Below are 27,796 nucleotides of genomic sequence, written 5' to 3' on the forward strand. Positions count from 1 at the left end.
GGGCTACTTTTTACATACTATGGTGATAGTGTCATTAGGTCTGCCTTCAGTAATGACTGAGGTGGGGTGGGTGTCAGGATGGGAATGGCTGGTTCAGGAAGCAGACACTTTCCTATAGCAGAAAATGCACCGTAACATTCATAACCAATGAGATGTTTCCATGGGTCTTTCTCTTTCAGCATCCACTGGTGAGGCTAAAGGGTGGAGCCAAGACAGGAGAAGGCCGTGTTGAAGTGCTAAAGAACAGGGAATGGGGAACCATCTGCCATGACCAGTGGAGCCTGGTTGCAGCCAGTGTGGTCTGTCGAGAGCTGGGCTTCGGAAGCGCCCAGGAGGCTATTTCAGGCGCAAGGCTCGGGCAAGGTAAGATGCTTAAAAGGAAAGTGTCTTCGGAGAGGGTAAAGGGGATAGGAGGAAGAGGAAGAGGAAGAAGAAGAAGCAAGTCACTTGAGTGGCAGCCTATGTCCTTTTCAAAGAAAGAAACATACATTAAAAAATTCTCTTGGATCAAACCAGAGGTCCATCTATGTTGCTTTTCCACCGAGGTTGGACAGATGCTTTTGGAGGAGGGTATAAAGGAGGGCATAGGCCATAGCTGTCCCCCACTGTTGCTCCCCGAGAACTGGTATTCAGAGCTGTCTCTTAACCCGGGAATCCTATTTTATTTATTAATTATTATTATTTATTAAATCGAATTTCTTAATTGCCTAATCTCTGTAGGACAAGGCTCTAGGCGATGTACATGGTTTTAAAAGCAATCAGAAGCATTTTAAAAACAATTAAACATCAATACATAAATCCCAGATGGTGCTAATATGTACATTTTTCTCCAACTTACTCTGGACTGTGCTTTCTTCCCGTGGGTGGGGGAGGGAGAGAAGGCTGAAAAAGCAGGGGCAGAGAAAAGGTGAAGGGAGCCAGCAAGATGGAACCACGCTGCCCTCAACCAAAGGCCTGGTGGAACACTTCTGCCTTGCAGGCCCTGCGGAATTGCATTAAATCCCGCAGGGCCCTAGTGGAATTTGGCCGAGAGTTCCACCAGACTGGAGCCAGAGCCAAAAAAGCCCTGGGTCTGGTCGGGGACAGCTGGATATCCTTAGGGCCAGGGATCACCAGTAAGTTGTTCTCTGCAGAGCATAATGCTTGTAGTCATCATGGCTAATGGCCTGTGTGATATAACCTATCCTCCATGAGTTTGCCTACTCCCCTTTTAAAACCATGTAAGGTTTAGTCTAAGCCATGCAGGCATCACGTGACATATTCATTTGTTTAGAAGAATTTACCACCTCAGGAATGGACCTCAACAGTTTTGTTAGGGGGCCCCCCGTGGTCTTTTCAACCTGTAGCAATTAGAACATCTACATTTTACTCCCAGGAAGGGAAGTCTTCAGTATCATTTGGCCATCAAGTTTTGATTTCAAATCGTCTGAAAGAATGGAAACTATTTAGCTGTCTGTATCTGTGGGTTCTCCTTCCAAAGTACTGACTTCTGCAACTTCCTTTAGGAAGCTTGCAATGGCTTATGCTATTGGGCCCTGGGGAGAATGTTGTTATTTTTTTCCTAATCCTTTACACCACAGAGTGCAAACAATGTTTTACACTAGTCGCAGACATCACATCATCAGCCTGGAATGCAGTGAGTATATTGTCTAGCCTTAGATAATGAGCGCCATCACATCCATTCCATAAATGAATTCCATAAGCTAATTATGTATTATGTAATGGATGCATTCCCACTTAAAGAGCAGGTTGGCAGCTTTGGAGTGCTGTTAGATCCAGGGCTTCAGATGGAGGTGCAACTGTTGCCCATAGTACCTTTAGCCAGATTTGGTTGATTTGTTAGCTGCAGTGTTTCCTTGAGAGGCATGATTTGGCTACAGGTATCCACACTCAGATTACATCCCGTTTGAATTGCTGCCATGTGCTCAACCTTTGAAGACTGTTAAGTAGCTTCAGCTGGTTCAAAGCATGGTCCTAAGATGGCTTGCCAGACTGAGTTATAGAAGTCATATTATACCAGTTGTAAGAGAGACGTGTCGGCTGCAAGTTTGCTTCCCTGCACAATTCAAAGTGCTGATTATTACCTGTAAAGCTCTATAGGGTCCTGGGCCTGCCAGCCAGTTTTCTTCAGTTCAATGCACCCTCTTGGTAGATGCAAGATTGGTGAGCACCAGAGACTGAGTTCATGGAACTCCCTCCCCAAAGAGGCTCACCTGGCACTGACACCAGCTTTCAAGTAACAGGCAAAGACATATTTATCATGTGTTTGAGTCTTTTCTGTCCCCCAAGGGTGAAAGTAACTTAAATTTCTTACTGGTACTGTCTCTTGGAGTGGGGCTTGAAGCAGAAGACTGGAGGTACCACTTTAGCCTCTTTCTTTCTGGTATGCAGTACTGGGTAACTTTCACCCTAGTCTGCTCTGCTGCTGGTTTTACTTTGCATTCTTATTGACGAGTTCTGGATGCAAAGATGGTTTGGGCATACTATTTTTGGCTATGATTTCTGCTCGCATTTTAATTGGCTCTCATGTTGCCCTTGCTTTTTATGATCTTATGCTGTTGGTTTGTTTAATTGGTCTATTATTTTAATTGCTATTGATTTATTGTTTTAATTGCTTTGCCCAGGGTGTTGTGAACTGCATGTAGGATACTTTATAGATAGGCAGGATGCAAATATTTTAAATAAACTAATATCATGGACCATACTTACAGACTTGAATGCTACACATTTCTCATTTTCCTCTCCTCTCCCCATCCATCTTAAATATTTTAGGATCAACCTATTAGTAATATATCAGAAAATACCTGCTGAAGGCTGGCTCTTGATTTCCAAAATCCTCAAGGCCTGTCCCCTGCTTCTTATATGTGTGGGGAGATACATTACCAAACCAAACAAAACAAAACAAAATTAATAGGTGAAGTGCTTCCAGAACTATGTGGTTTGGGGAAGGAGAAGGAAAATTAATTTAAAAGCATGAGAAATATTGTGGCTCTCTGGAATCTTGAAAACATGAGTATGCCAGCCAAAGTGCACGCAGAGTGCTCTGCTATGTAATTGCCGCTACAACTACGGAAGCACCAGCATCACACGAAAATTTTTGACTGCAACGTGATGGGCTGGAGCGTGCTGCCTCTTGCCACATTGCACAGCTGGAGCCTGGAAACTTTAGGCATCTGCTCTGGTGCTTTGATTTTCAAGGGCCCAAGCCAATATCAGTCCTGAGAATTAGTATTTCAGAAGATGCCACCTCTTAGAGAAGCAAGTTAGCATCTGCTTGTTTGATGGAAGAAAAGAAGAGCCAAGAGTTGCTAGATCACTGCAGAAAGGAAATGTCCCCTCTTCAGAGGTTCATGTGTCGACAGTTCATCTGGTTTTATCTCAGCATGCTCATCAAACTACAATTCTTCAGAGAAATCCCAGGACAGTAGTATAAGGCCAATATACATCTGTAGTATAGATAGGTCTTTTATGGGTTTCCTGCATGTTCTCCTCTAGATTCTTCTTTGGGTTGCGTGATTTCTTTTAAAAACACTAAATATTTGCACAGCTAGCTGTGCAATGCTGTGCAATGCAGTACATTTCCTTGTGTTCATAAAAAGGGATGTGTAAGATTTGTAAGAGCTGTATGTGTAAGAGCTGCGGTGGCTCAAGTGGTTAAGACGCTGAACTGCAGGCTGTGGAAGGTCAGTAGTTCAGCAGTTCAAGACCCGTGTGCCGCAAGACGGGGTGAGCTCCTGTCTCTAGTTCCAGCTCCTGCCAACCTAGCAGTTTGAAAGCAAGAAATTGCAAGTAGATAAATAGGTACCACTTCGGTGGGAAGGTAACAGCGTTCCGTGCGCCTTGGTGTTTAGTCATGCCGGCCACATGACCACGGAAACGTCTTCGGACAGCGCAGGCTCTTCGGCTTTGAAACGGAGATGAGCACCGCAACCCTAGAGTCGGATTCGACTGGCTTTCGAGCAAGGGAACCTTTACCTTTACCTTTACCTTTAAGATTTGGAAGCAGTGAGGATTGTGGAATGTCAGAAAGCAGCCAAATGTCAGAAAGAAGCCAAAAACAAAAAAGTAGGTTGCATAATAGTGTAGTGTATTTACTTACTTCATATATACTTCATATATGTTCACTTCATATGTAGTCTGCTTTTCTCATTAAGACTCAAGGTGGATTACAAACTATAGAAAATTATTAAATCAGACAGCACAAGATATCCAGTAAACAATGCAACAGGATTGCAGAAATTAGGAAACCATGCCAACAGAAAACTGGCTAAGGCATGATGTCCCAAAATGAGTGCACAAATGCACACATTCAGCAACATCAGGAGAGCCCTTCTCTTTGCCAGGGTTCCATTATGGAATTTGGTGTTCCTTTTGGGATTCGCAGCAGTGATGCGACGTGGAATCCTGGTGCTTCTCCCTTAGGATGATGTTACTGCCCATATTTTGGCCAAGAAAGGAGCAGTCAGTGCTCCACAAAGCATCTCTTTTTCTAGGGGCATAGAAAGCATAATTAATTTAGACTCTTCCAGAACACATTAGGGTGCACCAGAACACAGTGCTGGAATACCAGATCTCAGTAAATGCATGACCATCAGGGGAATAAGACCCCCCCCAAAAAAATTGCTATTATGCTAATGAGGGGGAAATTGTATTTTGTAGTAAAAGAATCTCCCGCATTCAAGCTCAGACATCTTGTGAAATCCCTGTATCCTTGGAATCATTGTTAAGGTCAAAACAATTCTGGAATTCTCAAGTGACCCACCTGTATTTGGGATTGTTTGTTTTTCTGTTGTTGTCCGGGCAAAAGCGCCTTTGTTCCCAGTTAAATGTCAGAATTTGATCAACTGTCTGTTATGTTGTCTGGGCAAAAGCGTCTTTGTTCCTTGCTAAATGTCAGAATTTGATCAACTGCAGGTTCCTGTCAAAAAAAAAATTGCCAAAAAACCCAAAATAAAAAACAAAAACAAAAAAAGTGGGAGGAGATGTATGTTTTGCTTCCAAGTCTCCAGCTGAAGTTTGTAAATGATAGAAAAGTGGAACACTGGACTTTCTTCTCTTTCTGGCATTTTTTTAAAAACCAGCTCCTGGAAAAAATGTGTCAAGCTGTAAAAACAAGCCACAAGAAGACCGTAGCTAAAATTCCAGATCTTTCAACTCTGGAAATCCTCCTGAGGTGGTATTTGGAGCTTCTGGATTTAGATTTGATATGACCAGAGTGAAAGAAACTCAAAATGTCCTTGTCTGATTTGCCTGTGGAAAACTAAGAGAGTGTACTTCTTTCTCTTAAAGGACTGGGCCTCATCCATCTCAATGAAGTGGAATGCTTGGGTTATGAAAAGTCCATCACAGACTGCAAATTCACCACTGACACACAGAGATGCAGCCATGAAGAAGATGCTAGTGTGAGATGTAATGTCCCAGCCATGGGTTTCCAGAACCAGGTGAGGAGCAGATACATATGCCTAATCATGGAAATAAAAACAATATGGTCGCTCACAACCTTGCTCTCTGTGCCAGGGGTCCCAACCTCTTTGAGCCCGCAGCCACCTTTGGAATCCTGGCACAAGGCAGAGGATGCAACCACAAAATGGTTGCCGTGAGATCCAGAACCAAACCACAAAATATCAGGGAGTGAGGTTATGCATAACTAATAGTATCTCTTCAGCATTTCAGGCAGAAGCTCTGTTTAACAGGATGCCTTTTTAAATGAACATATTGTTTTAAAGGGAAGCTGTGGTAGTAGCTGCTGCCAAAACAACATCTTTAAAAACCTGCACAGCCAATCAGAACTCCAGTGGCCAGTCGAAGTCCTGCTGGGCAAAAGCCCCAGCTGGCCCCTCTTACTTACTAAAAAAAATGGTGGGCACCAGGAAAGATGTCAGCACTCTGGGGACCACTGCTCTATGCTATAGAATTTATAACAAAGTAAACATTGTTATAAATTCCAGAGCAGTAGTTGTAGTAGCTCATTACAGTAAAAAGAAAAAGGAGATTGTGGTACCTTAAAGGCAGGGGCTGCTTTCAGACATTAAATAAACCCTGATTTGTCTAAATGGTTCTTTGGGCTACCAGACATAAGTAATAGATCCCAGTGTGGGCATGACCCCTTCATGCCTCTCCTCTATCTCCTCATGCTGGCTTTTCTGTGGCCATTGCTCTAAGAGGTAGTGCTACGTAGCCAACTGTGGTTTGTGAATTCAGATGTCACAGGAAACCACAATTAGAACTAACTGTGGTTGAGAAATCAGCTATAAAACCCACCGTGAAACTCCAGTCTGGCAGTGACCAACAAAACCCAGTTTGTTGGACCATCTGCATTCAGACATCACAGCTAACTGTGTTTTAAACAAGCCATAGATAATAAATAGGGATGGGCTTGAACCAGGAAAATGGTGGTTCGTGGTGGTTTGTGATTCGTTTGATGACACGAACCATGCGCTTTCACAAACTCCTCCCATTTCCCAAACCGGTTCATGGTTCATTCAGTTCATGAGTTTGGGAGGTCATAGAACAGCCCCCTCACAAGTTAGAGATGCCAAACTCACAGGAAGTCTTCAGCAGGCTCTTCTCCATGTGCCATCCAGGTCTGGCAAAGATTGGATTTGGGATGTCTGTGTTATAGCCCAACAAAGCAGGTGCCCACAGGAAAGCTCAGCTCTAGACTCCCCTTAAATTAGCCAGGCAGCAGGCAATTCTTCCTGACTTGCTCCTGTCTCTTCCTGCTGCAAAGTGAAAGCAGCTGAGTCAGAGTGAGATAGATAGATATAGATATATGTTGTTGTTGTTCAGTCGCACAGTCGCGACCCCATGGACCAGATCACACCAGGCCCTCCTGTCTTCCGCTGTCCTCCGAAGCTTGCTCAATTTCATGTTCGTTGCATCTATGACACTGTCTAACCATCTCATTCTTTGCCGTCCCCTTCTTCTTTCCCAGCATCAGGGTCTTCTCCAGTGAGTGCTCCCTTCTCATTTGGTGGCCAAAGTATTTGAGCTTCAACTTCAGGATCTGGCCTTCCAGGGAACAGTCATGGTTGATTTCTTTTAGGATTGACTGATTTAATCTCCTTGCAGTCCAAGGGACTCTCAAGAGTCTTCTCCAGCACCATAATTAAAAAGAATCTATTCTTCGGCACGGGGCCACGGTCATCCGAGGGAAAACTCTATGGTTTTCCCTTGGATAGTCGTGGCCCCGCCCCAGCGTGCCCGGCGTTGTCACGTCACTTCTGGGTGACGTGCGTGCGGCGCGCACGCGCGCACTCCAGCCACAAGCCGGGAGTCCCACGCTGCAGCTCAAAAAGCACTTGGCAACCCTAAGCACCATAGTTCAAAAGAATCTATTCTTCGGCGCTTGGCCTTCCTTATAGTCCAACTTTCGCAGCCATACATTATATAGAGATATATACATACACACAATCTGTTCCCATAGACTGCTATGGGTGTTTCTAGGGCTCTCCACAAGTCTATCCCCAGTGTTGCCTAGGAATTGATTGAATCTGTGCCAGGCTGTCTGGAGGACAAACTGCTCTAATGAACCAAATGAACCTCCACAGGAAAAGGTGGTTCGTTTTTCGTTTCGGGAACAATGCAACCAAACGGCATGAATTGGCCTGGTTTGTGCTTGAATTGTGATTCGTTTCTCAGTTCATGCCCATCTCTAATAATAAACCATGGTGTATTGTGATGGCAGAGTGTGGCTGAACAGAACTTATTGTGAAATAAGCTTGCAATGACTAGATGAGAGCCCATTTTGTAGGTTCATGAAAATGTAGGCCACAATAATTCTTTCTTTCAGATGCCACAGCACTCCTTTTTTGTTTTTTTATATCTAGGTCTGTATGGTACAGTTACTTCCAGTGCAATAATCTGACAATTGCCACTTCTCATACAATCAAGTACAAGGAACATTGTCTTTGATAAAGAGGATCTAGCCAACTGAGAGCTAATTCACATAAACATGCAGAAAAGCCACTGCTTTTCCTCATGTGCTGCATTCATTTCCTGTTTGGCAAGAGGATTCAAGTTAAGACTTGCTGTGGATGAACTGCAGAGCTGTTTAACCCTGGTTATGTCAGGGCCTATAGCTCAGAGATCAGATCTACACTTCGCATGCAGAAGGTTCCAGGTCCAATCCCTGGCATCTCCAGTTAAAAGGATTTCAGGCTGCAAGTCACAGGAAAAATTCTTGGTGGATTATGCTTGAGGCTTTCTATTCTGTGTTCTGCCCTGCACTCACCATATCCCACAAGATAATATTTTGGAGTTGTTGTTGTTCCTTTTTTTCTCCATTTTCAATACATTAACAAGTTATGATCACACAGTTTTAAAAAGAGAAATGTTTAGCATGAGGCTATGTTCTTTTGTTCCATAATAATATTCTGGGGGAGGCAACTTACTTGTTATCTATGTTGCTAAGGAAACACCATAAGGAAATACAAGGGATGTCAGAAACACCTGAAAAGATGCCCATGTATTTGTAGCTACTTGTAGCTGTACCTGTTTAGGAGAGAAGTTAGTGGCAAAAAATTATGGATGCCTCCAGCCTAGCAAAGAACAACAGGATTTGCCACTGAACAGCTATTTGTATCTGAGTAGGCCTCTCAGAGTTGCGCCGCTGGTGTAGTGGTATCATGCAAGATTCCCATTCTTGCGACCTGGGTTCGATTCCCGGGCGGCGCAACAAATTCTTTTAGGAGCTGCGGTGGCTCAAGTGGTTAAGACGCTGAACTGCAGGCTGTGGAAGGTCAGTAGTTCAGCAGTTCGAGACCCGGGTGCCGCATGATGGAGTGAGCTCCCATCTCTAGTTCCAGCTCCTGCCAACCTAGCAGTTTGAAAGCAAGAAATTGCAAGTAGATAAATAGGTACCACTTCAGTGGGAAGGTAACAGCATTCCGTGCGCCTTGGTGTTTAGTCATGCCGGCCACATGACCACGGAAACGTCTTCGGACAGCGCTGGCTCTTCGGCTTTGAAACAGAGATGAGCACCGCAATCCTAGAGTCGGACTCGACTGGCTTTCGAGCAAGGGAACCTTTACCTTTACCTTTAGGCCTCTCAGGCTTTGTCATAGCATATGTTTCTGCAGTGATGATGTTACTTTGAAGGAGAGAGTGCACTGCAGGCTGGTTCACATATGCACATATATTGTTTTGTTCTCTAGATTTGAATATTCTAAAATTGATGTCTGAGGATTGATTAATTTACTCTTGGAAGCTGTGCCTGTGGTGTTATATCCCTGATGACATAATCTCATATGAAAGTCGTGACTGGAATGTTGATGTAAATCATCAGGACCCTGCACTGCAGAGCCATCTTGGGAAATAATAGACACTTGGAAAGCCTGCAGATTTTGGGTGTCAATTTTCAGTACACAGTAAGCATTACAAAAATGCATTTTACAATGCATTTTACAAGCTGGATCCAGCACTTGGTCAATTGTGCTTACAAAAGACCCACAGCATATGCAGGCTCTTCAAGCAGCTACTGTTACCCAGAGGTCATTTGAATCAGATTTCGGACTACATTTGTTTGGATTCCTGTGGGAAAGGGAAGATCTTCCAGGGATATTTTACCCTGTTTGTGAGCAGCAGAGGGACATTTAAAGAGGGTTCTAATCAACATTCTCCTGCCAACCTAGCAGTTCGAAAGCAAGAAATTGCAAGTAGATAAATAGGTACCACTTTGGTGGGAAGGTAACAGCGTTCCGTGCACCTTGATGTTTAGTCATGCCAGCCACATGACCACGGAAACATCTTCAGACAGCGCTGGCTCTTCGGCTTTGAAATGGAGATGAGCACCGCAACCCTAGAGTCGGATTCGGCTGGCTTTCGAGCAAGGGAACCTTTACCTTTACTTTAATCAACATTGGGAGCTTTTCGTCCTTCCCTCAAGTCACCTTCAAATGATGGCTCAGGATCGCAGTTGGCAGGCAGGCCCTGAACTTTGTAGACCTGTATCTCAGTTGCTTGGCCAAACACCACTTATTCCACTTAGTTTAACATCTGTGTTCTTTTGGAACCTGATAGCAACAGATATTTTGAGCAATATCGTAACACTTCTTCAGGCTTTGTGCCTCCTCCTCATTCTCTGCTAAACTTCTTATTGATGAGAGCATAAAATTTTTTTGTTCTGTCTTGTACCTAAAACTCAAAACCCACTCTTTTTGAGGGTGTGAATACTGGATATCAGAGTTTGGAGTGAGGAAGAAAGGAGTTCAGCCAGCGGCAAGATGAGCAGCAGCAGTCAGTAATGCAAACCCCTGACCTCCCTGACAAAGACAATTTTAAAACCTTCATAGACATAGGGCCTGGGGGCAAGGTCATGAAATTCAGCTAATGCCTTAAAACCAGGCCATGTGTGGATCTGTCCCTTACAGATTGACCCATAGAGTCTGGGTCAGACAGGGGGACCAAATACATTGCACAATCCATCTGGCCAAAATGCACTAAGCCAACTTGGCAGCCCACTTAAGAGTCAATAAAGGGTCTCTTGTTGTTCCTGCCCTCCTAAGGACTGCAATTAGTCTAGCACTGCCAAGCTCAATATATGCCTGGCGAGCTGTTTGGCTCCACAGGTCACAAGTTGTGCAGTCTGGAATACCACTGGAAAGTATTTTGAGATAGGCTTGCTCTGCTGTGGGGCTCCACATTCCTGGAGATTTGGGGATGGAGCCTGGAGAAGGCAGGGTTTTTGGAGGGGAAGATCCTCAAGAGGGTATAATGCCACACAGTCCACCTTCCAAAGCCGCCATTTTCTCCAGGGGACCTAATCTCTGTAGTCTGGAAATCAGGTGGCTTGAGTGCATCTCTTTTTTCTCCCACCACTAAACTTACCAAGAGCAAACAGGGGCAGAAGGTTGCCCACCATAGATGGTTTTCCACCTAGGGTTGCCAATCAACAGATGGTGGCTGGAAATCTCCAACTATTACAATTGGTCTCCAGGCAACAGAAACCGTTTACCTGGAGAAAATTGCTACCTTGGAAGGTTGCCCACCACAGGAAGGCAACTGGCAGCCCTACGCCCAAAGACACCCAGTGAGCTTCCATGGCAGAGTGAAGATTCAAACCTGAGTCTCCAAGATACTGTGGTGACATTCTAACCCAATGGCACTTACTCTGCGGCTTGCATAGAGCCAGATTTTCAATTACCATGAACCAAAAGAGCCACACATCACTCCAAAACACACATACAACAACTCATTCTCTCTCTCTCTCTCTCTCTCTCTCTCTCTCTCTCTCTCTGTGTGTGTGTTAGATGCCATCAAGTCACTTCTGACTTAATGGTAACCCTATGAATTAATAAAGTTTTATTCAAGTCTTAAAGGTGCCACTGGTCTCAAACTTTGTTCTGCTGCTTCAGACCAACATGGCTACCCACCCAGACCTATGAATTAATGACTTCCAAAACACCCAGTCATTAACAACCTTGCTCAAGTACTGCAAACAGAAGGCCATGGCTTCCTTTATTGGGTCAATCCACTCCCAGCTTAACACTTGGGCTGCTGCCAGAAAAGCCAGCTGGCTTCCGAGAAGAGAGAGTCAAATCACCACTGCCACCATCTCTTCTTTGAGGCCAGTTTGCTTTTCTGGCAGCAGTGCAGGTGGTGAGAGGGCAACAGCTGCAGAGAAAGGTGGGAGATTGTTGGAGAAAATACGTCCTTTACTTATGTCACTGGTGTAAGGGCCTCAGTTTAGGGAGGCTAGCAGCTCACCCATCCTATAGTCCCGCTTATGGTGGCCATTTTAAGGTTTGAACCTACCACGCAATGCCCTTTCCCACTTTCCAGAAACATGGGTTGGGTGCTGTGGCATCCTGCTCTTGAAACATGGGTTGGGTGCTGTGGCATCCTGCTTATTAGGGAGATGGTTTTACCTTTAAAACACACTCTGTGTACATGAACTTGGTAGATTTCTGCTGCCACCAGGAATTAAAAAATCCAAATCTCTCTCTTTTGGTAGAATGACCTAGGGTCTGGGCACTCAGGAAGGACTATTCAGATTGCTGGGATGTTTAAATGAAAAATGATTTATTTAATAAAGAACAAAATAGGTTTCTGGTTATTTTGAGCTGTTGCTGAAGAAAGGAACTTGTAAATATAACTGGCAAAGCTTGGCGTCACAAACAGTCTCTCAAACTGCACTCTGACAGGCTTAGACACTCAGTCTAATCTCTCTCTCATATATATATAGCCACACGGGCTAAACTCTTTGTCTTATTCACACAGAATAGACTCAAACACTCATAGTCACACAGACTAAACTGTTCGTCTTATTCACACAGAATAGACTCAAACTCCCATAGTCACACAGACTATGCTCTCTCTTCAAACTTCACACACAGAATCACTTCAGAGACATCTCTCCTCCCACACTCTCAGTCATCCACCAATAACATCACACTTATCTTCCTCTGTCACTCTCCTTACATTACTGCAGTCAAACTAAACATTTAAAGAAACACACACACCAAAACAAGAAATCATTACAGGTGCCATAGTGGAGAAGGGTGCTTTGAAAAGCCACAGGCAGCACATCAAAGAGCCACTTATGTCTGCCAAGCCACTGAACAAGTATCACTGCTCTAACCATTACACAGATTAGTAACGGAGGAAGCCAGGAAGGGGTTGAGGGATTGTTTGATTGCTTACAACCATTATAGGAGGTGTTTTAACTAAGTAATCCATGAGAGTAACTTTTAAAAAAATATAATCTACAGATACGTTTGAGCGGTGGCCGTATACCCTCAGAAGGTCGCGTAGAAGTCCTCCGGAATTACAACGGCACGCTTAAATGGGGAGCAGTCTGTAGTGACAACTGGGGCACCTTAGAAGCCATGGTGGTTTGCCGCCAGCTGAACCTTGGCTATGCTGAGCATGCATTTCAGGTATGTTGATGCCTCTTGTTTGGATGGAGGGACATAAGCCCAAGAATAAATAAATAATAAATAAGCAATACTCTCTCAAGAGACTGTATAAGTGTGGGTTTTAACTGGGGATTTGTGGCACCTTAAAGACTAATTTTATTCCAGTACAAACTTTCATGGACTAGTTTAAGCTGGCATAACATTTTGTTAAGATGCCACAAGACTTTCTGATTCTTTTTGCTGCAACAGACTGCATCCTAAGCAGAGCTGCACCCTTCTAAGCTCATTGACCAGTGGATTTAGAGGAGTATAACTCTGCTCTAAGATTGCACCGTACAAACCTACCTTGTGGCTTTATCTGGGCAATGTAAATTGTGATAGAATAAGGCACTTGTGAGCACTTACACCTTGGACACAGTCTGCAATTCTGCAAGGTTCCGATATACATATGGACATTTGCAACACATAAGAACATAGGAACAGCCTTATTGGACAGAGCAATGATCCAGCAAATCCAGGATTCTGTTTCTAGCAGTGGCCAGATGATTTTGTGTTGTCATAAACAGAACATAAGGGTGATTAAGGTCTCTCCTGCTATATGGCCCTAACATCTGGTATTTAGAGATCTATTGTCTGGGGGTCAAACTGCACATTTTTACATGAGTTGCCAATGGGGGCTAGCAGCCATTTTGGATCAGGACCATGGTACAGGGGGGAGGGACTCCCTAGGCTACGATTCCCAGACCACTTCAGCTCCTCCTTTCCCCCATGCCATGGTCCCAATCTGAATTGGGCCCCAGGTGTACTTTTTTATGCAGGAGTTGCCACCAGGGACTTGCAGCTGCAATATGGCTGCAAATCCCCATGGCAAACTCATGTAAATCATAAGGCCCTCTCTTTAACTCTCCTGACAGTTTTCAGCTGTATCTTCTGCAATTTGTCTAAGTCCAAAGCAACAAGCTGCTCCCTTGACCGTGTTCCGTCCACAGAACAGGGAATCCCAATCACATGAGTCTTTCTGGTAGACAAACAAGGAAATCCTCAAATTCCTGTCCCTCATAACTCCTTTAATGCGCTATTTAAACTAGTCCTTCATCTAGTCCAGGAGTCCCCAGTCTTTTTGAGCCTGCAAGTACCTTTGGAATTCAGACTCAGGATGGTGGGCACAAATACAGAATGGCTGGAACACGGGAGGCAGAGCCAACCACAGAATGTTAAGGTTATGCATAACTCTAATAGGAACACTTTAACATTTCAGGCAGAAGCTCTGTTTGATATCTTTTAAGATATCTTCTAAGATATCAGAGTGAGATCCAGTTTGGTGTAGCGGTGAAGAGCTGCGGACTCCAATCTGGAGAACCAGGGGCGATTCCTCACTCCTCCACATGAAGCCAACTGGGTGATCTTGGGCCACTCACAGTTCTCTCAGAGCTCTCTCAGCCCCACCTAACTCACAGGGTGTCTTTTGTGGGGAGAGGAAGGGAAGGTGTTTGTAAGCTGCTCCGAGATGCCTTCGGGTAGTGAAGGGCAGGGTATAAAACCATTAAAACTGAACATATTTAAAACTATTTGCTTGCAACCATACAGCTTACCTTCAGTCACTCACTGAAGATCCTTGTGCTTTGGTGGGAGCTGCTGCCAAAGGCATTTTGGTTTACTAATCTGCTCAGCCAGTCAGAAGGCCTGCTGGGCAGAAGGCCCACATGGCCCTGCCTACTTTCTAAAAACACTTGATCGGCACCAGGAAGGTGGTGGGCACAAGGGTGCCTGCGAAAAACCAAATGTATTGGCTGTCAACTTTTGTAGGGTGAGTTATTGTGCTAATATGAAGCAAGTTATGTAGTTTGCAGTATCCATGGAAAATTCTGGAAAGTACCAAGCCAAATTGTGGTAGAAGCCAGACAATATAATAGCTCTGCAACAGCAGCAGGATCTAATATAGAAACAAAAGATCCCAGGAGGATACTTAGGATTAAATAACACTGAAGCAAACAAGAGAACCAGACCACCCCTATTTTAGTGAGCCTGCACTAGAAGAAGGGGTACTAAAACCACTTCACAGAGCTTTATTAAGGGTATCACTTTTGCCTCAATAATGTCCACTGGAATCCCACACAAGAATCTCCCTCCTTGCTGTGCCTCCAGCTCTAATTGAACCTGCCACCAGCTGTGCTATGCTGAGTATAGTATTTATTAATTACATTTGTGTCCCACCCTTTATCAAAGGAGCTCGGGGTGGAGTACGTAAGGATTACTTCATTTGAGGAACAGGCCCACTGGCTCCTTCAAAATCCAGACTTGTTTTGGGGATGAGTGAGCAACCATTCGCTTTCTGAGATATTCTGCAGTGCTGTGGCAAAGGGTCAAATGACACATCTCTCCCTTATAATAAAGCAGTAGTGGGGACCAACGTTCTAAAATGCCCGCCTTTAGTGTTTGGCCGGAAGAACTGCCACTCAGAAGACACTGGCTGGGTTGACTGGCTGCTTTGTGCAGTCCCGCCCAGTGTTCCAAGGTCATTTGCATATGGAAGCTGATTGGACTTCACTCCATTCCACACCTCAAACGCCCCCCCCCGCAAGGCAGTTGGAATTTTCAGTTGCATATGGGAACTACTGTATTCTGAGGTAACATATGTCCTCACTCACAACACATCACTTCCCCTTTAAAAGAAACAAACCCAATAACACAATCACGCCACACCACAAAGAAGACAGATCACACCACAAGCAGAATACCTCAAGGCAAAAAATGATAGGAAAAGGTGCCAGCAGTCACCCCATTACTGCCACAGATGGTGTGCAGGTCCCAGGTTCATGTTTTAAAAGCTGCCTGGGGGACTATGGACCATTCACACACTTTCAACCATAACATACCTCATAGGATAGTTGTGCGGATCATACGGGGGAGAGGAGAATGATGTCAGCTGCTTTGGTTCCCACTGCAGGGAAAGACTGCCCTTTCCCTAGGCAGAGGCTGGTAGGTCCCAGGATCATGTTTTAAAAGCTGCCTGGGGAGATGGGGACCTCAGACAGGTTACAGTGCCATAGACTCCACCCTCCAACCCAGCTATTTGCTCCTGGGGAACTATTGTTGCCAATCTTGGCCCAGCACCCATCAAACCATTCTCTTCAACCCCCTGCTGTGCAGCACACTTTCCCCTAGGGTTGCCAAACTCCAGGTGGGACCTGGAGATCTCCCACTGCTACAATTGATTTCCAGATGACAGAGATCAGTTTCCCCTGGAGAAAATGGCTGCTTTGGAGGGTAGACCCTATGACATTATACCTGCTGAGTCCTTCCGCCCCCCCGCCCAATGCTGCCCTCTACAGAATCCACCCCCAAAACCTCCAGGTATTTCCCTCCTTAGAGCTGGCAACCCTACATTCCCCTCAGTGCCTGTTGGTAGGCAACTAAGCTTGGTCCTGTCACCTACTTTGGCCTTTGGGAGAAAACACATTGGGGCCAGTCCTGATAGGGTTGCCAACTCCCGATGGGAAATTCCTGGAGATTTGAGGGATGGAGCCTGAAGAGGGTGAGGTTTGAGGAGGGGTGGGACCTCAGACAGGTACACTGCCATAGACTCCACCCTCCAAACCAGTCAGTCCCACATAGGGAACCCTTGTTGCCAATCTCCAGGTGAGGGCTGGAGAGCACTCAGAATTACAACTGCTCTGCAGAAGGGAGGGCAGAAGTCAGCTGAAGTCAAAGGGGCAGATAATGGTAGGTTGATGGTTAGCTGGGAAGGAGATGGGGTTGCCAACTACATGCTGACAAATTCCTGGGGATTTGAGGGGTGGAGCCTGGAGAGGGTGGGGTTTGCGGAGGGGTGGGACCTCAGACAGGTAGAATGCCATAGACTACACCCTCCAAACCAGCCATTTTGTCCTGGGTAACAATTACTGCCAATCTCCAGGTGAGGGCTACAGATCACTCACAATTACAACTGCTCTTCAGGTAGCAGAGATCAGTTCCTCTGGAGAAAACAGTGGACTCTGTCATTATACCCTGCTGAGGTCACCACAGCAAATTGACACTGTTTGCCCACTGCCCCAGAGCCTCTTTCTAGATCTCGTTGTATTGCTTTCACAACGGGCTTTACTGCTAGTGAGTTATATGACTGGAACGTCAGATATCTTTGGACTCTAAAAAGCAGTCATGGAAGGAAGGAATCTTTACCAGAAGTTATCTCTCTCTCCCCCCCCCCAACCCATACAGTTTCCTCTGTCAGAAGGTACCCCTCCAGACTGTAGAGAATAAAGGCAGGCACAACATTTTTTCCTGTAATCTGAGAGCTGGAAGGGTCATCTAGTCCAAGCCCTGCCAATGCAGGAACTACAGCTATAGTATCCCCAACAAGTAGGTATCCAATCAATACATTAAAAACCTTCAACGACAGAAGTAGGATTGCCATTCCCCGGGTCCGGGCGGGAAATCCCCCAACCACAAACAGCGTCGTCCCCAATGCGATGATGTCACCTGGAAGTGCCATATCGTGTTGAGGAGGTCACATGGCAACAGTCTGGTTTTTGTACAAAGCTCTATGGTTTGACCCTGATTTTACCATAGAGTTTTGCCCAAAAACCCCCTGATGGCACTGATGCAATGATGTCAGTTCAGGGTGACATCATCACGTTGGGGACGTCGCTGTTTATGGGTGGGGGATGACAGCACATCAGGGATGTCCCCATCGGAAGACAAGGGGACCTGGCAACCCTACCATGAAGAAATCTGTCCTCAAATTTAGATGAAACCCCCTTTGCCGTAGTTTATATCTGTTAGTCTGAGTCCTGTCATCCAACAGCATGGGGGAAAGGTTTAAGCCCTTCTCCCCAGCCACTGTGGTACCAATCTGACTCAGGTCCACATATGCTTGGGAAGCATGGAACTCCCAGATCACATCAGTCGATAGTTCACGGGTCTACAATGTGGACTTTGTAATGTGTGAATCAGGTCTGCTGTCAGGGTTGCCAGCGCTCTGCTGGCAATTCCTGGTAGATTTTTGTGGGCAGGCTCTTTATTGCAGATCCCTCCATGGAAGGAAAATCCCATATTCCTTACACTCTGTCCCAATATTGTGCAGAACATTTGCAAGGAAAGCAGTTCTTCTTTTACGAGAGAACCGCCTTTCTACAGCCACACTCAGAAGCAGCTGGCTAATCAGTGCCCCTGAGGTGTTGCAGATGGCACTAGCTGTTCCTGGGACATTCCCCTGGAAAAAAAGCTGGTGCAAACACATACCTTAGCTGTCCAGGCCAGAGGAGGTAGAAAGGGAAGCTATTCGTGCAGTCTACTGTGTGTTCACCTTAGAATAAACCACCGTAGTAGAGATTTGGTTTATTTTCTTGTGCAGCTGCCAATTTCTGGTTCACGAATCCAGGGAACTGGCATCCGCTGGACAGTGTCCTTTCCCATCTCTCAGCTGTGTTGACATAAGCAGGGATAGGGCTGTTTGATGTGGGGCATTTTCCTGTGGTTGGGTGATTTGATATGTTGAATTGAAAAGGCCCTTGTGCCGGTCCCAGCTGCACCCTTGAGTGGAATATACAGCAACTCTGTGTTTAGAACAGGGCTGGCCCTGTGTGTACAAGCATGTAAGGGGCCCTTTGCTAATGAGGATGATTTGATAACCTGTTGCAACAGAATACACAGTTCATTTCCTCTTCAGAAATGTGGTCCTCATCCGGATGCTGACTGTGCAGGATCCAAAATCTTTCGTTTCAGATTGAGAGGACAGTAGTCAATGCCAATCTTGAACTTCTCAAGTGCAATCTGTGGCTGCATCCACGTGGCTGTTTTGCTCCACTTTGACTTCCACACTAGTGTGTTGTTTATTGGAGCATCCACACCACATCATCCTCAAATCATTGACTGTCCAGGTTTTCCATTTATTTGCCGTGATGTTTCCCAAACCTGGTTTGGTGCAATCCTTCTGTAAAAATTGCATTCTGAGCTCGTTTGCATGCTGTATGAATGGGAACATGTGAAGGTTCTGCCCACACTGGCACCTTGGAAAGTACGTAGAACACTGCTGTGTGGGCTTTCCATTTGCACTGCAAATGCGTTGTAGACGACAGATCCAATGTAGAAAAAAGCCAATCTGAGGGTCAAAATATGGAGAGTCAAAACAGACAATCCAGTGTTTGTTTTTTTAATTGTTGGATGGTATTGGGGGTAGAGGGATTTCAGAACTTGGCTGTGGCATGAGTGTAAAGAGGTTAATTGGTTTTCCCTGTGCTGTTTTTCCAACATCATATCCCCTCCCCATGCCAGTTGCTGTTTGTCTCTTGGTGGAAATGTGCAGGTTGTTGTCATGTTGCGTGTATGTTTCCCCCAGCATGGCAAGTAACAGTTCTCATGGGATGCTTGAGGTTTGAAAAGTGCATCTGGAGGGCAGGCTTAAACTCTCATTCCTTGTGCCATGGCCCCAAGTTGAATCAGAGGTCCCTAAGTTGCTGCGTTTAGTATGGACCTCTTTGGCTTTGACAGACAGACTTTCTAGGGAATCATAATTCTAGTATTTTCCACACAGGGGTAGGCTTGAGTGGCTTCCCTGTTGCTGTTGTGGCTACCAGTATAGTGCAGCAGCAATGCTGCTTCTGCATGACAGGTTTCCCTGAATTCTCCCAGTCACAGTTTCCCCTGAAGCAGTTGTTCCCTCTGTGCCACAGGGGGTGGGAGTTGGTTTTTCTTCCAAAAACCAGCAGTTAGCATTATAACATTATAAAAACCTTTCAGCTTCCCTGTATTCACAGCTTTCATGTAAAATAAAATAAGTCTCTAAATCTCCATTTTCATTGTGGAAATAGGAGCATGGAAACCAGGGGAAACAACCCATGTCTAAGTGACTTCTGCCACACTGTTCTTAAGTATAGAAAAAAGCATATAGGCCATAGACAGGGCTTTGTGTTGTTCTTCCAGATACACAGATGTTGCAATTTACTGGGCACCGATGCTATCATGGCAGAACATCTGACTTAAAACAGACTGAGCTGATAAATTAATAGATGGGTTGTATTTGACGGTGTGGAGATGGGAACAGAGCTTGGCCGCCAAGGCTGAAACCAATCCAAAATCAAGGAAGAAATCATACATTTACCATTAATTATGTTGTCAAACCACCAGATGGGGAAGAAGGGCGGCCAGGGTTACTGAACTGATCCTCAAAAACCATCTGTTGCATTCCCCATTCCAGCTCTTCACTGATCCACCGGCTGGTGTTGCCACGCCAACCCAGCCTTCAAAATGGCTCCACCTCCTGTCCATCTCCCAGAGCAATGCTGCCAGCCTCTCCCCAGCTCTGTGTTGCCCCTTCTGTTCATGCAGATGTAATTTCAGCATCAACGTGTTCTTACTGAGGAGGAGAAAAAGCTAGTTATCAAATGTTAACTATCAGTGCAGTAGCCATGTGTGGGGCAGAAGTTTTCATTAATCGAAGGAAAATAAGACCTCACTCAGGGGTCTTCCGGACTGCAGCTGCCTTATGTGTGGTTAGCACAGGCAAGAACACAGAGATGGAGCCAAGAAACATGTGGAAGGTGAAATTCATGTATTAATTAGAAATCACTCTACAAAGCTTTGACAAGTGCTCGTGTTGTTCCTATTAAATGGGGACAAATCCTTTTTAAACAGTGGCTTTGTACTGCCTTATATCCTAGGGGTCATGTCAGTCAAATATTTGGGGGCACGACGTCTACCTGATGAAAAGAACATTCACACTCTTCACTGTGTTTGACATCCGGCTAGTTTGACGGGAGTTAAAGCTGATGGGAATTTTAATTTGTTATTTATTGAGCTGCTGTGTATTCCTGGGCCAGGTGCCAGGTCTCAGTTACTCAGAGTGTTCAGGAATATGGCATTTTAATTGTTCATAATTCATTTAATTCCTCTTGGGCAAGGCTGGCTTTCAGAAGACCGAGTGGTCCAGGATCTAGATTGGCTGAGCTCATATGCTAAATAGATGCTGTCTCTTAGTGCAAAGTAATGACAAAGAGACTCGGCCAGATAAAGAATTCCAGACCTGTCTCTTTCACATTCTTTGTAACGCCTAGATAAAAACAATGCATGCTGTGACTTCATTGCATTGTCCATTGCTATGCCTCCCTGGTCAGCAGCCAATAAGGTGAGGCAGGGAGGGGATAAGGTTGCCAAGTTCCAGGTGGGGGCTGAACGTCTCCCCGGATTACAACTGATCTCCAGATTACAGAGATCAGTTCCCCTGGAGAAAAATGGCAGCTCTGGAGGGTGGACTCTATGGCATCCCATCTCTGCTGAGCTCCCTTGCGTCCCCAATCTCCACCATTCCCAGGCTGTACCCCCAACTCTCCAGGAATTTCCCAACCTGGAGTCGGCAACCCTACACAGGGAAGGCACAGGACAGTGAGAAGAGAGCCATCCCTCTCCAACGTCTGGTACAGTTTAGCCAGAGCTATGAGTCCCTGGCTGAAATCTCGCCTCTGCCACACCTTAGCCTCACCTTTCCTTCAACCGCAGTGTGGGGGTGTCAGCGCTGACCTGCCTTCCCAGGGTGTTGTGAAGTACGCTGACCACATAAAAAGCACTATATTGTTACTAATTGGTCCCAGAGCAAATGGTTGGTTGCAAACAATGTGCAAAGATTGCAAGAAATGGACCAACTGGAGCAGGGGTCCCCAACCTTTTTTGAGCCTGTGGCACCTTTCAGATTCTGATACAGGGTATCGAAACGATGAAATGGCTGCCGCAGAAGTTGGAGCCACATGCACAGAGGAAGCCCAAGGGCAGGGGAGAAGAGGAGTCATTCAAAATACACTGGGAAGAGGGATGAGAAGGAACAGAACACTGTGATGGCAGGCAGCTGACATGCAGACAAAGTTATTTTATTCTGCAAGGCCAATCAGATCTTCAGTGGCAAATCAGAAACCCTGCTGGGCAAGATCCCCACCTGGGCCCATCTACTTTCTAGAAAAACTTGGTGGGTGGTCAAGAAAGGGAAGGCAGCACATTGGGGGACCCTGGAACCAGAGGTTATGCACAAAACTGGGATTTGTCACTTGCATCTAGTAAAATATCCAGAGCTCTAAATGCAGCTCCTGACTCAAGAAGCATGACTTAATGATTTTGGCCATGCAGTCTTGTTATGATGTGCACCTCTAAAACTACTGACCCAAAATTGCTCAGTGCCCCTGCCTTTATTGTGTGTTTTTTTTCTTGTGCAAGAGAGAGAGAGAGAGAGAGAGAGAGAGAGAGAAGAGAGAGAGAAATACCTTAGATTTGCATTATGAATCAATTAAAGTATTTGTACCCCACATTCCCATTTAACATACCTGAGGCAATTTGCATCACTATTAAAAAAACCTATATCAGGGGAAATGAAACTGCAACATACGAAGCACTCAAGCAGCGGGAATCTATGTCAGAAAAACTAGAACAGAAGGAGTCCAGAAGCAAATTGTATGCTAAAATTGATAAATCCAAGAGCCTCCCCCAACCCCCCCCCGAAATAGCAGTGTAATCAATACAATACGTTAATATTAATTGTGTGCAGTCAAGCCACCACTGACTCAAGGCAAGAGATGAACAGAGCGGATTTGCCTTTGCCTTCCTCTGCATAGTGGCCCTGGACTTCCTTGGTGGTCTCCCAGCCTAATACCAGCCAGGGCTGAACCTGCTTAGCTTCTGAGATCTGACAAGATTGGGCTAGCCTGGGCTGTTCAAGCTGCTATAGAATGTGGGCTTCCGGTCTGGCTCCCGCGAAAGGCAGACGCATCCTCGGGTCGCTCCCGAGGGCGCCTTGCCCGCCCGCGGTGGAGGAGGGAATCCGCGCAAGCGGAGACCCGAACGAGCCCCTCAGATGAGAGGAGCTCGGATCCGGGGCGCTTTAGGGCGTTCCAGGGGGGAGTCTCTCTTTCGGTCGAAAGATCGGAGATTGAGACTCTCGCCATGCCCTGCCCCTTTGGACCTTGCTGCGTGAGCGACCCCGTTCTACGGGGTTTAGCGGAACCACCGGGCGTCACCGAGTGATGAAGCGAAAAAAAAATGGAAAAGAAAAGACTGGCGTAACTGTGAGTTGTCAAAATACAGAGAAAATGAACTAAGAACCTTTTCCCCCCCCCCTTCAGCGGAAAATGAGGAGATTAATCCTCTATAAGCGAGAAAGAAAAAAAAAGAAAAGAGGGGGGGAATGGACTGAGCGAATAGTGATGTTTTCCTTTGATGTACTTGAAAATAAGCAAGAGGTTTTGTTTCCCTGGAGCGCATTTTAAAAACTTTACTAAAAATAAAAAACAAGATGTCGGAGCTGGGTAAAGACAAGCGGAGAAGGGAGGGACTTCCGTCTGGGCGTTTGTGTCAACGTGAGTGCCGGCTGTTTAATATTTGGACTGTGTATGGCTATGAATCCAACGGGGATTGTGAAGGAAAAGAAAAGCTTGAATTGTGACAGCGAAAAGTGCCTCATGAGCGCTTATAAAAGTCAACAATTGAAGAGGAGAATCCAGCGAAGAGATTGGGAGCGATAAAAGCGAAATTGAAATTAATACCATTCTCAAAGCTGGAGATCTCCGGGCATGGCATGAAAGGAAGACAGCTTACAGCACAGGAACTGAAAGAGTTAACAGCGACCCGAAGGAGGAGGGGAAGAAGCCGGAGGCAAGAGAAAAACAGAGGAAGCCCCTCCCGTCACTGAGAGGGGAAAAGTAACCAGCGCGTTAAAGAAGCGGTTCTGAATGTGCCTTGAAGAGACTTTTTAACAGAAATTCAAAGGAACATTACTAACAAATTAACATAGAAAGTAACTGGAATGGAAAAAAGATGTTTGACAACACGCAGAAGAAGCCTTTGATGATTGGACATTACTAACAGTTTAATCTAACAGTTAATACATCACTCAGCTTTCTCTTCCTCCCACTATATACCCTCCTTATCTTTCTTTTTAAGCGAAACTCCTCCCCTTTTTAGGGGAGTCAATAAAATCTTTATACAAAAAAAAGCTGCTATAGAATGCATTAGCAGCAATTCAGGCAAGAGAAAACAAATCACATACACATGGCAGCAAAATGTCTGCAATTCCCAGACCATTTGAGGCTTTCAAGATAAGAACCAACCTTTTGAGTTGTGACCTGAAACAAATTGGTAAGTAACTTACTGAAATTTCCAAGCAGTTTTCAGAGGCTGTCCCACGAAGAGTGTGTCACATTTACCTTTACAGGAATGGAAAGTTTCAAGAGTTATTTATTTCTTTTTTAAAAAATCTGCTGTGAATTCACCATCCCATTTCTGTCTCCTTTCTAGGAAACGTGGTACTGGCAGGGAGACGGCAGCTCTGACCAAGTTGTCATGAGTGGGGTGAAGTGTTCTGGGACAGAAATGGCTCTCTCACATTGTAGGCATCACACTCATGTCAACTGTCCCAAGGGAGGGGGACGCTATGCGGCTGGTGTTTCCTGCACGGAGGGTAAGTCATGGGAATCTTGTTTTTCATTAAGTTGGGACGACACCCAAGACAGAGGCAGGCCATTTTGTGTGATCATAAGGCCGATTCCCATGTGACCACCATGAGGACTTTGAGTCAGACGTGCACCTGGAGTTCTGCTCTGGGAACTTAATTCCCAAATGCACATGGGCCTAATTCAGCTTGGGACCACTGGCCAATGAACAAAGAAAGGGGGCTTCACCACCATTTTCCTGACATGAACTAGCACCAGGAGGCTGTTCCCAACACTGCCATACTCCCAGGAGCATGGTGGTGGGCACCCCTGGACTCTCATCCCTCCGGGCCCTGCCAAGCCTATTCACTCCAGTAGGAGCAAGGGGCAAGGAGTGGTATCACGACACTCTGGGAATCTGCACATCTGTATGATAAAAACCATAGAGATGAGCAAATTCCTAGAGGATCTTGATGACACTTCCAGGCACAAACTGGAAGTGCTGTCAGTGCCATCACAAGAAGTGAGGCCTCAGTGTCATATCCAGTCCCACCTTGCCCCTCCCCTTGCTCCCACTGGTTGCCATTGCTCTACTAGCAACCCGAGGTCTCAAGCAGCAGTTGGGAAAGACCTATCTCTGCCTGAAAGACCTTTATCTGCAAGAGTCCAATCTGTCAACCAGATACCTAGCTAGATGGACCAAGGAACTGTTTTGGTATAAGGCAGCTTCATATTGGGATGCGATTCCTGACATTAATTCCATATTGTCTATCTTGTTTCCTTGAAATGTTAATGACACAGAGTGCATAGTAGCTTGTTATGACTTATGCCTAAAACATACATTGGACAGAACTGAACTTTTGTTCAGGTTCTCTTCCTCTGAACCTGGCAATCTTTTTGTTCTTCTCTCACTGGCAATCTTTTTGTTCTTCTCTCACCACATTCCACATTAATCAATCCAGAATGTAATTCTGATGTGTAAAAAGAACATGCACGTATACCCCATTTTCTCCCCACAGTAATATGAGTTATGAACTTCAGATTATCAGTAATGGTCATTTTATATTATTCCAGTTCCAGGCACGTTCCAGGCAGCTGAAAGCCATATCAGAATGCAAAATATTGTTCCCCTGCTGTGACACCAGTAAATCATCAGCCCTCACTGGAAGCCGCTCCAGCAAATGTCGCTGTTGAGAGAGGCTGGCCTAAAATCCCGTGCTTTGGAGCAGCCGATTCCTAAAGATGTTTGTTTCGGTTTTCTTTCCTTGCCTCCAGCCGCCGCTGACCTCTATGTCAATGCCAAGGAGGTGGAGTACACATCATACCTTGAAGACCGTCCAATGTACATGCTGCAGTGCGCACTTGAGGAGAACTGCCTGGCCTCCACGGCTGTCAACACATCTGTTACCACCGGTTACAGGAGGCTTCTGCGTTTCTCCTCCCAGATTCACAACGTCGGGCAGGCAGACTTCCGCCCTAGACACGGGCGCCATGCCTGGATTTGGCACGAATGTCACAGGCAAGCATTTGGCCTTCCCCTTCAGTGTTGTAGACTGTAAAAAAGGCAGATAGAATCCAGGTATTACCTAGAGTATTACCAATTGAGGGACTAAAGGAGAGCAATAAACACACAGGTAGAGTTTTGTACTGCTAGATTATAGAGGTTCATTTATTGAGTTTACTGAGGTATATAGACTTGCAGCTGCCGGAGTCTTCCAGAAAACTGGCCTGGACAGCAGACTTGGGGATCCCCTGGAAGTATTATTGACTCTCATTGCATCTACAACACATGGTGCAAATACAAGTTTTCTCTACCACCCACTGGGTGAAAGATCACTATGCCTCTTGAGCCATTCTGCCCACTGCTGCAATAGCAATTAACCAATCATAAGGAATATATCCCTTCTCTTAACAGGGATAAGTTCCAGGTAGAATATTATGCAAACATGGTAAGCCTGGTGATAGAACCATCTTCTCATGTTACAGAAACCATCCCCTCATGTTAAGATGATCTTAGTCATTATTTTATTATTAGTTGCAGAGTATTCTAGTGCTGTTCTCATTTCGGTTTCCAGTTGGCCACTGATGAGAGACTGGGGGGGGGGACACTGGGGGGGGCATCATTGGAACATTGGTGTAACATCACTTCCAGAACAAACCAGGAAGTGACATAATTGCATCAACATGACACCTTAGAGTTTGCATCTAGGATTTCAAGTTTACCCCAGAAGTGATATCATATTGTGACAGTTATTTTTGACGCATCTCTACTGAGTTTCTTTCCCGCACTAAATGCTGCCCTTCCAATGGTCTGCCCCCAAATATCCAGGAACTTTCCAATTTGGAGTTGGTAACCCTAATTATGATCTGTCAGGTGCTAGACAATTAGCCAGCCACTATATTTGTTGCAGTCGTAAGCAGCCTGCAAGTGCAGGCGCTTTGCCAAGGCCCTGGTAAGCTGCCAAGCTTGGCTGGTGGGCCACATTCGGCTGGGTGGATCACAAGTTCTCCAGGGCTGTCCTAGTTTAATTCCACAGATTACCAAAAACCGGGTCACATCACAGCCTGGTTACAAAGGGCTGAGCCCTCTGACATTTCCGAATAGGCCATGTTTAAGTGAGCCTGCCTGTGTATTTAACAGGTCTCTGTTTGCACAGAGGACTACGGACTCAATTCCTCTTCAGAATTTCCAGTCTGTAAACACTGTAGCATAAACACCTTTTTGAATGATACAGACATATTTTAGGAACGCGGTCAGACCTGAAGTTTAATCTTTTTTTTTTTTTTTGCTCTGGAAATAACCCGACCAGCCAACTTCAAAGTAAATAGTTTGGAAGCCTCAAAATGCCTCCTCTTCCTCCTCCCTCTCCAACGGTCTCACTATTAACTGTGTGCTTCTGTTCAGGACACGGAAGCAAGGCGGGGTGGGGGAAGGAAGGAATGGGGAAAGCCATTTAACAGGCAGGTAAAGGTAAATGAAGAGCACCTGGAAGAAATTTTTAATCACAGTGATTTTTTTGGATCTTGTATTCCTTTAGGAGAAAAAATGCCTTGTTCCTCACCTTATGTCAACACGATTTTAACGAGGATAAATACATTGGTATATTAGGCATTGCTACCTGATCCCCAGTGTCAGATGTTTCCTGTTAAGCCACAATTTATTTTTGCAGATGAAAAGGGGGCTTACTTTTCAGTCGCTTGGTTTCCCTTAGCTAAACTGGGAAGTGTTTGTTTTGTTGGCGGAATCCTATGCTTGGTTTTCCATGTACATACATAGCAGAACAGAAATCGGGCACTGCTTAGGAGAAGGGCTTACTGCCATGAACTGGCAGAGTGGCTAGAGGGTTGAGTGTAGTTATGGGAGATCTGCTACCAATCCCTGGTCAGCTGTGTCCCTGGAAACGTCCTAATCTCTCAGGCTAGCCCATTTCACATGATTGTTGTAAGGCACAAAAGCCATGTAGGCTTTTCAGAGTAAGGCATTTGTAACAAAGAGTGTCATTCAGATGTCCAGAATCACCATATTTTCCTTTT

General features: G+C 45.4%; 1 protein-coding gene and 1 non-coding gene across 2 annotated transcripts in view; both read left to right on the forward strand.

The window, feature by feature from the left end:
• LOXL2 (lysyl oxidase like 2) overlaps nt 1-27,796 on the forward strand; it is a 119,032-nt gene that overhangs the window by 79,381 nt on the left and 11,855 nt on the right. Inside the window, exons 6-10 of the mRNA XM_015407575.1 lie at nt 180-363; nt 5,290-5,441; nt 12,711-12,878; nt 24,129-24,291; nt 25,538-25,781. Coding sequence (XP_015263061.1) covers nt 180-363; nt 5,290-5,441; nt 12,711-12,878; nt 24,129-24,291; nt 25,538-25,781 — 911 coding nt within the window. The remainder of the gene's footprint in view (nt 1-179; nt 364-5,289; nt 5,442-12,710; nt 12,879-24,128; nt 24,292-25,537; nt 25,782-27,796) is intronic.
• On the forward strand, nt 8,606-8,676 carry TRNAG-CCC. The gene has a single exon. It is a non-coding gene; the product is annotated as a tRNA-Gly (tRNA).

This window comes from Gekko japonicus, unplaced genomic scaffold (assembly GCF_001447785.1).
Source record: "Gekko japonicus isolate JY-2015 unplaced genomic scaffold, Gekko_japonicus_V1.1 scaffold1154, whole genome shotgun sequence".
Taxonomy (NCBI): domain Eukaryota; kingdom Metazoa; phylum Chordata; class Lepidosauria; order Squamata; family Gekkonidae; genus Gekko; species Gekko japonicus.